General features: G+C 38.6%; 1 protein-coding gene across 2 annotated transcripts in view; it reads left to right on the top strand.

Annotated features, from left to right (window-relative positions):
- The first annotated feature begins 907 nt into the window (after positions 1-907).
- frmd3 (FERM domain containing 3) overlaps positions 908-11,075 on the top strand; it is an 88,096-nt gene continuing 77,928 nt past the window's right edge. For both annotated transcript variants that reach the window (XM_007237429.4, XM_007237428.4), the window contains exon 1: positions 908-1,101. In XM_007237429.4, coding sequence (XP_007237491.1) covers positions 991-1,101 — 111 coding nt within the window. In that variant the 5' untranslated portion in view covers positions 908-990. The remainder of the gene's footprint in view (positions 1,102-11,075) is intronic.

Here is an 11,075-nt window from a genome sequence, read left to right as displayed (position 1 = left end):
AGATGTTTAAACTAAGGAAGATTGATTTTAGTGTTGACTTATACACATTTTCATTCCATGCAACGGCAACATCCAAGTTTTTTGGCGGCTGTGATCATTTTTAAAAGTAGCCCAAAAAAAAAAACCCAGATTTTTTTTACCCACAACTGGATTTTCAAACAAGCCCAATTTGGTGGAAAAACCGCGAACCTGGCAACTCTGGATGGAGGAGACAGTGGAGGAAATAGTGACATTCTAGCTAACTATAACTAGCATGATTAATTCTAAGGTAAAATAACAGGCACTAAACATTTTTCAGCCCAACCAAATTCACATTAATGTTTAGATTTCGCAAATCAAAATAAACTCCATAATGACAATAATGATAATTAAATAAACATTTTAGATAATGTTGTACGTAAACAATCTTTTTAGATAATGTTGTATCGAAAACAACCTTTTTAGTTGTTGTTGTGTTTACTAATGTTGTATCCTAAACCATATTTTTAGATAATGTTGTATCATAAACAATCTTTTTAGATAATGTTGTATCGAAAACAACCTTTTTAGTTGTTGTTGTGTTTACTAATGTTGTATCCTAAACCATATTTTTAGATAATGTTGTATCATAAACAATCTTTTTAGCTAATGTTGTATCGAAAACAACCTTTTTAGTTGTTGTTGTATTTAATAAAGTTGTATCCTAAACAATCTTTTTAGCTAATGTTTCGTAAACAATATTTTTAGCTGTTGTTGTATGGTGAACTCCACATATCGCTCCAGCACTGAGCGTTGTTTTCTCTGTGTGAGAGATGGAGGGATGGATAGAGGGAGGGAGGGGCGGAGCAGGGAGGGGACAGAGAGGAGGAAAGGAGAAGAGATGGAGGGAGGGAGAGAGGGGAGGAGTGAAGGGAGGGAGGAAATCGCTCTCCTCGCCATGCATCGCCACAGCTCTGCTCTGTGCTCGTGGAGACAGTCTCTCCGCTGTAGTCTGGTCCGCGCGATGGAGCCATGAAAATGAAGATGCTTCGCCTCCGGAGCCCCAGCGTCTCCTCGCTCGAGCCCGAGCTGCACTGCACCGTGCGCCTGCTGGACGACTCCGAGCTGTCCTGCAGCATCCAGGTAAGCGCGACCTTCCTCCTCCTTCTCCTCCAGCAGCAGCAGCGCCATGCTCACCACCAGCCCGCCTGATCTCCACCACCACCAGCACCAGCAGCATCAGCACAGCGCGGGTCTGCGCTCCTACAGCACAGCGCGCGCTCTATTAACACACACACACACGCGCCATATACACAGCTCCTTCCTGACTGCCGTCTGCTGAACATATTTACTCACACACCTACAGATAGCTGATCAGCAAACAGCAGCCCGATCAGCTTCGATTCACTGAGATATGACAGGATACGCACACGTGCGTGTTTGGAGAGGGACTGACGCTCGTTTCGGTGCGCATTCAGGAGACAGGGGGCTTTAGGTGGGGGGTCTGATTCAGGAGTCGTCATATTTACATTAGCAAGGCTGCAGATTTACTCCTGAGGGACGATTTACTCACAGCAGATCTGCTTACACACATTTTTACACTATATACAGAAACACACAAGGCTGAGTGCAAGTGCATCTCTTAAACATGCTACAGAGATGCTGCAGATATAAACAGTATGAGTATGTTTAATATGGTGTACTGGGATATACAGCTCTGGAAAAAAATTAAGAAACCACTTCTGAATCAGTTTCTCTGAGTAAAATGAACATTGTTGTTTTATTCTATAAACTATGGACAACATTTGTCCCGAATTCCAATTAAATATATTGTCATTTAGAGCATTTATTTGCAAAAAAATGAGAAATGGCTGACATAACAAAAAAGATGCAGAGCTTTCAGACCTCAAATAATGCAAAGAAAACAAGTTCATGTTCTTAAAGTTTTAAGAGTTCAGAAATTAATATTTGGTGAAATATTTCTGTTTTTTAATCACAGTTTTATGCATCTTGGCATGTTCTCCTCCACCAGTCTTACACACTGCTTTTGGATAACTTTATGCCACTCCTGGTGCAAATATTCAAGTAGTTCAGCTTGGTTTGATGGCTTGTGATCTTCCATCTTTCTCTTGATTATATTCCAGAGGTTTTCAATTGTGTAAAATCAAAGAAACATATAATTTTTAAATGGTCTCTTTTTTTTTCCAGAGCTCTTTTTTCTTGTTGTTTTATTAAAACATAAAATCCTCTATTCCAGCATGGTTTCAGATAAATAGATAGATAATTTTCTGATCCCCAAAAATAATATAAAAAAATTGTAAAAGATAAAGAGTAAGAGGTGCTGCTAGAAGTGTAAGAAATATTGATATTTTATTAAAATGCAGTAATATTATGTTTTGCAATACTGTATCAATTCCAAATACAAAGTATTATTTATAAATTAAAATGTTTGTTACATGTAAAGATTGGTGGCAGACACTGATTCGTTTTGTGTTGTGTATAAACCCCAACCTCTAGAGGGCAGTGTTGTACTTTTTGTACTTTTGTTCTTTCGATCCCTCTGTTCAGATTGGATAAAAAGTAGTGCTGTCAGTGGTAACACCTTAATGCATTAACATGATTCATCTGGAAACCTAGCACATTCATTTTTTAAACTCTAATGAACCTTAAAGGCTCTTGTTTTAGGGCTGAGGCACTCAGTCCGCCTCTCATCGTATCTGACTGATGGTGCCGTGTGTGTTGTCGGCTGCTTCTCCCTTATTATTGGTGGATCCTGTATATATTTTGTGTGGAACTGTCTAATAGACATTCACCAATTCACCAAAAATACACCCATCCCATCAGAAACCTGTCAGTCTTCACCTGAAAGAGATGTGCTGGAGTTGTTTGGTGCATTTGGAAAGCATCAGTAAAGCTGAAGGGGTTTTTAGAAGATGGAGAAAATATGAAAATTAAGGATTAATTACCCTCTTATTTTTGTCTCTTACAAAATACAGGATATTACAATAAGTAACATTTTTCTTTATGATTTATATCATGATTAATCACAAAATAGTTTTAAAATAATTGAAGCCACTACTATAAATATAATGTAATTTAAACAATCCAACCTTGATTAGGAAAAAGAAAGTAATTTGTGACACCAATAATGAAAAAGACGTAAACTTTTCAATTAATCATATTTTATGTATGGTGTGTTTTTGTACTTACAGACCCCTCCCCCACTCACACACACAAATTTCAATATATCATCTTGCAATATTTGTAAAAAAAACTGCTGTATCATGACACATAGCACTAGGTGCTGCATCTCCCTCATCCCCTGTAACTGTCCAGTTTAACTTTAGGTGGGACTGATGGCATAATCTTAGTAGCCTGTTTACGTCAACAGACTGAAGACCTCACATTATTGCATCATGTTTTAGTCTGATTGTATTTAGATTTAATTTATATTATACAGAAATCTCACACTTGAGCTGCTGCTTCTGAGTATTCTGAGAATATTCTGTTTCTCATGTGTTAAAAAAGTCCCGTATTGCTACTGCATCCTACAGTCTGATCTGATTCCAGTCTGATTCATGGACTGACTCTGTGGAGTACTCCTGCGAGGAATATCCGTCATGTGGAGCATTTCTTCTTCCTTCTGCCTGATCATCAACCCTTGAGGCTTCACATGTTCCCGCTAGAGCGAATAAAGAGACTCATCGAAGGGTTTCTGGGAAGTGTGTTTGACAGCAGAGTCTTAGGGAGACGTCATTTTTAGACAATTTATCATACTGAAAGCGACATACTTACTAAAAAACTAAAACTTGAGTACAATGTAACAGTTACATTTTTTGTTAACTAAAATTATGTCAAAGTCAAAATATATCCGTCTATCTGTTACTCTATCATCTAATACAGCTGCACAATATATGGTTTTAGTTTCATGCTGCGTGAATATTCGTTGCTTAATACAAAGAGAAATTCACACTGTTCACATCCTACATGACAATATCTACCAGATTATTGACAATATATACCATATACCATTTATTTTACTACAATCATTTATACACAGATTGCATTATTAGTCTGTGAGTAATTTTAGCTTTGTTAGCTTTCAGCCTAGTGCCCGCATGCTTCCTGGATTAGTTTTTTCTCATGCAACACTTTTCTTTCTGCTGTGTGTTCATTTTCTATTCGCTGTGTATTAGACAAGGTAGCTCAGTTTGTTTAGGAAAAAAAAGGGTAAAAGTAAGTCAGCTAGGGGAACCTTAAGTTCGAGTTTCCCTCTTTGGATACCGGTACAAGAAACCTCATGTTTTACCGCATCACAAATGTTGCATGTAAGTGGGATATAAATGGTGAATACAAATGTTGAGGACATAATAAAAATTAGACACTAAATAAAGAGACTTCAGTGTTTGAAGTTTAATGTTTATCAATTTCTTGTACCGAATACTTATTTTTCAACTTAAGTATAAATACATGTATATGTTAGGGGTGTAACGGTACAGAAAATTCACGGTTTGGTTCACATCTCAGTATGAACCCCACAGTTCAGTACGTTTACGGTATGTTTTCGGTACGGTAGGTGGTAAAAATAAAAAGGCTGAGCATTCTGTATAGCCGCACCTTTATTAATTTCATAATATCAGTGAATCTTCATTAGAATCATGTTTTGTTTTTTGGGATGGAATGTTGGAGCGGGCCACTTTTATTAAATGCTTGAAAACAGGGTTCTCTCTTACCGTCCTAAACAAATTGAGAGAGAGAGAGGGTGCAAAAGCGGGCACGGATGAGAGAGACCGGGCGAGTGTGTGTGAGAGAGAGAGAGAGTCTCCTTTAAACTGTACTGTGTATTCTGCGTGTGTTTACGCGAACCGAACCGTGACCCTCGTACTGTGATGGTTTGCAGAAATGCACGTATCGTTACACCCCTAATATATGTACATAAATAATGTAAATATAAATAACATAAAGAAATATTTATATTTTAAGGAAACTCTTTTAGGAAACATAAAAATACCTGCACAAAAATAACTATATTCTCATACAGATTGAGAGGGTAGTAGTAACAGTTGCTGAAGAGTGTTGGTAAACTGATGCAAACACAGTTAATCATGTGTTGTTTAAAGCTGTCATGAAAAATTTTATAAAGGAAGTTCAGTTTTATTAGTGAAAGCAGCTGTGTCAAAGATTGTAAGTTTGGACCATAATATAGATTTTTTTTTTGGAATTGAAGTAGTTTATTTAAAGGTCCACAGATATGAACTGTTCTTGTTGTTTTTCCTGAAAGGAAACACTGTGGTAAACTAACCCTGCTGTACGGAGGCAGTACTTTAGTATTTCTAGCTCTTGCTGTGCAAGAAATTGTCTGAGTATGCTAATTTGAGGGCAGATTTGATTTCTTTGTCTCCTCCTCCTCCTTTATCTTCTTGTTCTGCTCCTTATTGTGACTGTATTTCTTTGTTTTATTTTCTCCTCTTTTTCTTTTTCTCACCATATTTTACCTCCTTATCTTTGTAATTTTCTTCTTTTTATCTTCTCTTCTTTATTTTCTTCTTCAACTTCATCTTCTCCTTTTCTTTTTCTTTCTTCTCTTCCTGTCCTATCTCTACCTCTACTTCTTTCTGACCTTATCAGTCCTTTTATCTACCTACCACTCTTCCAGTGCATTTCCGGGGGTTGCCCATTTTGCTGTTAAAAAAGGAACCGTTTTGTTTTTGTCTTATGAATTTTTCAGATCATCAGAAGGCTATAATGGCTTCTTGTTCTGTGATGGATTTCTGCTGCATATTTCATGACTATCCATGCAGGCCATGCTTTCTCCTCCATTAATTGCACTTTTGTACGGTTGGACCGTCCCTCTCCTGTACTTTATCATGTAGAAGACTGAAGTGTATTCTTGGTTGTTAAAAGTGAATAGCGGATGTTAGCACTACTATTAGGGAACACTTTTTCACACAGGCTTAGATTTGTTTGGATAGTTTTTTTGCTTTAATAAATTAAATTATCATTTACAACTATGATTTTTATATTTGCTCAGGTTATATTTGTCTAATATTAATTGTCTAATACTTGCATTTTGCACCTTGAGTGGCATAAAGTTATCCAACAACAGTGTGTAAAACTGGTGGAGAAGAAAATGCCAAGATGCATGAAAACTGTGATTACAAACCAGGGTTAATCCACCAAATATTGATTTTTTACTCTTAAAACATTATGCTTCACTGATCACATAGGACAAGTTGTAGTTATATAATTACAGACTGTACTTCTCTTTCTGTTTTCTGCATACTTTATCATCCTCCTTTCACCCTGTTCTTCATCTCTCAGGACCCCACAGGACCACCACAGTGCAGATATTATTTGGGTGGTGGGTTATTCTCAGCACTGAAGTGACACTGGCATGGTGGTGGTGTATGAGCTGTTAGTGTGTGTTGTGCTGAGTGGATTAGGCACAGAAGTTCTGCTGGAGTTTTTAAACACCTCAGTGTCACTGGACTGAGAATTGTCCACCAGAAGTGTCCTGTGGGCAGCATCCTGTGACCACTAATGAAGGACTAGATGATGAACAACACAAAAAAAGCAGCTAGATAGGAGTGTCTTATAGAGAGAGTCAGCACATTTCAATAATATATGTGTAAGAAATAAATGTGAAATTATGCAATGCGTATATATATTTTTGCTGTTAGTAACAGTGATTGTTGGGGTTGTCAGTGTGTATTTGTATGTGACATTGCTTCTCACAGTGCCGAACCTGAAGCCTGCGAACAAGCAACACACTTTTCCACGCTCTGTCCGTCATGCAGTATGTTGAAATGATCTAGCCAAGGCAAGCAGGGAGGCATGTCTCCCTTGTGTTCTTTTGACTAAATCAGAATAATCTGCCTCGGAGAATGTCATGGAGCGGCTCTTCACTGTAACCCCTGCCAAAGTGTAAGAGCTCTGGGTTCTACAGCTTACATAAGATGATAACAGGCAAAATACCTGGAAGGCAATTAAACAAACACTTATGTAAGAGCTTTGTGTAGACCTATTCTCCTGTGGCATGATCGCCACATGCAGAGCCAGAGAACATTTTACCTTTTGGTTTTATGTTTCGACTAATCTGTAGGCCTGGGATCGGGCTGACAGTGGAGGTTGAAGTGTGAGAAACTGGTTAAATGTTTGTGTGGGGACGAAAGGTATTTACAGTACTTCATGTTTGTAATAGAGATGTGTAGAGTAAAGCATATAAAGAACATTTACTTAGCTTAAATACTTTTATGAGTGAAGTTTCTTTAGAAGACCTTTAAAAGGTTCTTTACATTCACAAATCTGTAAAACAAAAAAGTTGGGACAGTTTAAAAAGTGCAAAAAAAACAACTTGTCAATAATGTTCGAATTTGTGGAAAATCTACACTGAAGATAATTCAAGAGAAAGCATATGCTGCTAAGCTATTGGTTGAAAAGTTAAAACAGTTTGGTCAGCACAACATATAATTATTAGAGTCTTTATGTTTTATCTTGACCACCAGTGAGACTAAGATGGCTGACAGGTTTAATAAGGCTGGTCAGTAAAATTGGACTACCATGGTAAACCCATGGTTAATGGGAGGGGTGGTCATCCTCAGGCTTTTTTGCCCATTGTTGTGTACCGCGTAATTTCTTCCTTGATGCTAATAGAGGCTGGACATGGCTGAAAAAAAGCTTCTCCTGGACTTCAGCTGTTGGGCCGGGGGTACACATTCGTTCATCACTGGTGGCTTTGGTCATCTCTACTCGGCTGGCGACTCCCCGTCTCAAATCAGCAGTGGCAATGCCAGCAGGAAGGTGCAGGTTGTTTGTGTTGGTGAGCTTCAGGCAACCAGTGATCAAATGGCAGGTGTTTAATGCTAGGTCTAGATTCTTGGCACGGGATGATCTCATCCAGACAGGACACGCACATTCCGCAGAGGAATAGGATAGAGCAAGAGCAGTAGATGCTAAAATGTGTGCTGTTGCTTCCCATTTGGAGCTGGTCAGCTTCTGAAGGATGTTATTCATGGAGTTAACTTTCAGTTTGGTGGTTGTGATGTGTTCTTTATAGGAGAGCATGCGGTCCAGTGTTACACCAAGGTAGACAGGACAGTGCTCAAGGTGTATTTCAGACCATTTGATGTTAAGAGGTTGGTTTGCATCTCGTTTCCTGAGATGGATTGCGAAGACTTGTGTAGGTGGTTGCGCTTATAGTAGAGGTTATCTCATCTAGGGCTGAGCCCAGGACCTCAACAGTTCCAGGACCAGGACTGTTGATGTAAACACAGTTTACTTCTCCTTGAGTTTACCTGACAAATCCACAGAACAGATTTCAATGTCCCTTCTTTTGACCAGTGGGTTAAAACAGCACCATGGGTGGCATGTGGGTGGCACAGTGGCATACTGGTAAGCCTATTCAATCTTCCAGTGCTGGGGTCCCTGTCTTGGTGGAGTTTCCATGCTCTCCCTGTGTCTTCTGGGGCTTTGTTTTTTTTTTCCACAGTCCAAAAACATAGTAATCAGGTAAATTGGATACTGTAAATGGCCCTGGTGTGTATGTGTGTGGGTGTAAGTATGTGTGCGTGTATGAGTGAATGCCCAGATATTTATTTGCACTCTGTCCTGAGTTAATCTCTAAGTTCTCTAGGTGGACGGTTATTTCCGGTTGTGTGATGGTTGAGTGCTGAGTGTAAACGACTTTGTGACTTTTGCTGACTGGTCATCTAGATTTAGGCTTTAAATTAATATAACTAACTCAAAACTATTTTTAACCGTTGTTTTAACTCCCGTCATTTTTTATACAGAAACATCATCAATCAGTGAGCTCCCACAGCACCCCCAACCTATGGCTCTCTTTAATGCACAGAAATGAATGAGCTAATTTGGCTTTGAACTAGATAAATGCAGAGCAGAAATTTGGCACATCAGGCTTGTTTAAATTTCAAAATATACTGTCCTCATTCAAAGATACAGTCATAATTTTCAAATACACAGAGCAAAACATGTAGGATTCTGAACCCTATAGGGTTTGAACACCATTATTTTGATGGAGACAAAGGTTAGACCCAGAGTGCCAAATATGGGCATGAAGATTTAAGACTACAGAATGATGTACGATTTCAGTGCTCTATGGAGGTTCACATTACCAGGATGAAGTGACTTAAATCTGATTTTTGCAAGGCTGTGTGAACGTGCCAAATCTGATTTTTTCAAATCCGATTTGAGTCACTTTCATATGTGGTCCCAAATTGGATACATATCCGATCCATAGACATGCGACATTGAAATCAGAATTCATGCGTCCTTTTGCTTTTATGCCTGTGCTACGTGCTTCTCTCTCATACCCACACATCTCTTGGTGCAGCTGTGCAGCTATAGCTGAAAAAAACAGCAAAAGCAAACCGCCTGGCCTTTTTTCTCCTCCTTAACCTGAGCATCTACTTAGATGAGCAATTTACTCTTCACTTGAGCAAAAGATGCTTCACATATGGAGCTACTAACGCAACGAGTTGTCTTTCAAATATTACTTTTTTTTTTTTGTTGGTGAAGAAGGCAGCCTTTATACACGTATCAATGTGTGCATGAACCGTCAAGATAGCCAAATCCGTTCTAAGCTAAAAAAATAGATTTGAGCAATGTTGCTTGGTAAGTGAATGAAGCCTGTGTTTCATTGGTAAACGTGTGAATTAATGTTGCTCAGAGTTTTCTTTACCCCTGGTAACAAGAGACTGCGTTGCTTTAGCGGCGACTATAAATCATTCAGAGCTCTTCGATCCCTATCTCAAAGGCCCGCCATGAAAAACACTCTCCTCTCTCGTATCTAACAATAAGCTCTGTGCTTTTCTCTAGTCCACCATTGACTGAAGCCTCTCCCAGTCTTTCTGTCTGCATCGGACATGACAGCTAACATGATTCTAACATCGTGATTCACCCCTCCACAGGAAGCCAGCTCTCAACAAGGTCAATAAGAAAAAAACATGACTGTCTGACTACTGTACTCTCAGATACAATTCCTTAGAAAATTGTGTGGAAAGGTGTACACAAAATAACAAAACCAGGCTGTCAAGGATTAGAATGCTTACACACACACACACACACACACACAAAATATGATTCAGTCAGACATAAGATGTGGTCCTGTAAAAACACATTTAAGATCTGATTTCTTAGATTACAGTAAGTACATTTTAAGAAATCTAAAAAAAAAACATAGAATGTGTTCTAGATCTATGTGTTATAACTGCAGCTATACACTAGAACATCAGATGTATGTACACTGTACAGCTGTACAGAGAGAACAGTGATAAATCTTGCACTGCTGTGTTCACAGACAGCCAGGCTAATTTACATAGGGACATATGTACACACTAACTGCTATATCGGGTAAATAACCTACCTCTCTTCTTATTCTGTTTTTTAACTTTTTTTTTGCTTTTGTTGTCTTGTTTTCTTTCTTTCTTTCTTTCTTATTTAAGCAACTTAATGTTTTACTGCAGTGTCTTTTATTTTAGTTACAATATTTTGTACTATTTTTAACAAATGTTAAATGTTACGGGTAAAATCAGATACTTTAAAATAAGCCTTGAATTCTGTGGACCCTTTCTTACACCCTATGCAAGGCACAACAATGAGATAGCTCATTGCTATCTTACTCCCCACCCACACTCTTTTTTATTTCTTGCATTTGAGTCCTTTAGATAGCAGGCCCTTTAAACACAGGTGCGCCACTGACTGAACAAAGCCTAGACAATAGTGAACAGTCAGACGTTAATTGCTATCTTGGCAACACAGGCACGCTGTGCGCTTAACGCATGGACACACAGCAGTGCACAAACCTAACCTTTATATCAACGATAAACAGAATACACAATAAAATAACATTGCTGTTCTCGTAACCTGCTGGTGGACCTTCACAGGGTGAACGCACAGGTCAGTTTCTTTTACTGGGAAGAGGAGGGGCTTCTGCACTGTTAAAATACCAATCACCCAAAGTCGGTGTGCACCTGGCTCTTAAAAGGAATGGCAAGTGACTCAACAATAGGTTTATTTCACGTTAAGGAAATTAGTACATGCCTTTTGTGCGTTTTGAGCCACACAGGGCAAATGTTCCTGCTGTTAAAATAGCAAACACA

The sequence above is a fragment of the Astyanax mexicanus genome, chromosome 12, assembly GCF_023375975.1.
Source record: "Astyanax mexicanus isolate ESR-SI-001 chromosome 12, AstMex3_surface, whole genome shotgun sequence".
Lineage (NCBI taxonomy): Eukaryota > Metazoa > Chordata > Actinopteri > Characiformes > Acestrorhamphidae > Astyanax > Astyanax mexicanus.
The sequence above is the reverse complement of the archived record's forward strand: the minus strand, read 5'-3'. Positions and strand labels throughout refer to the sequence as shown.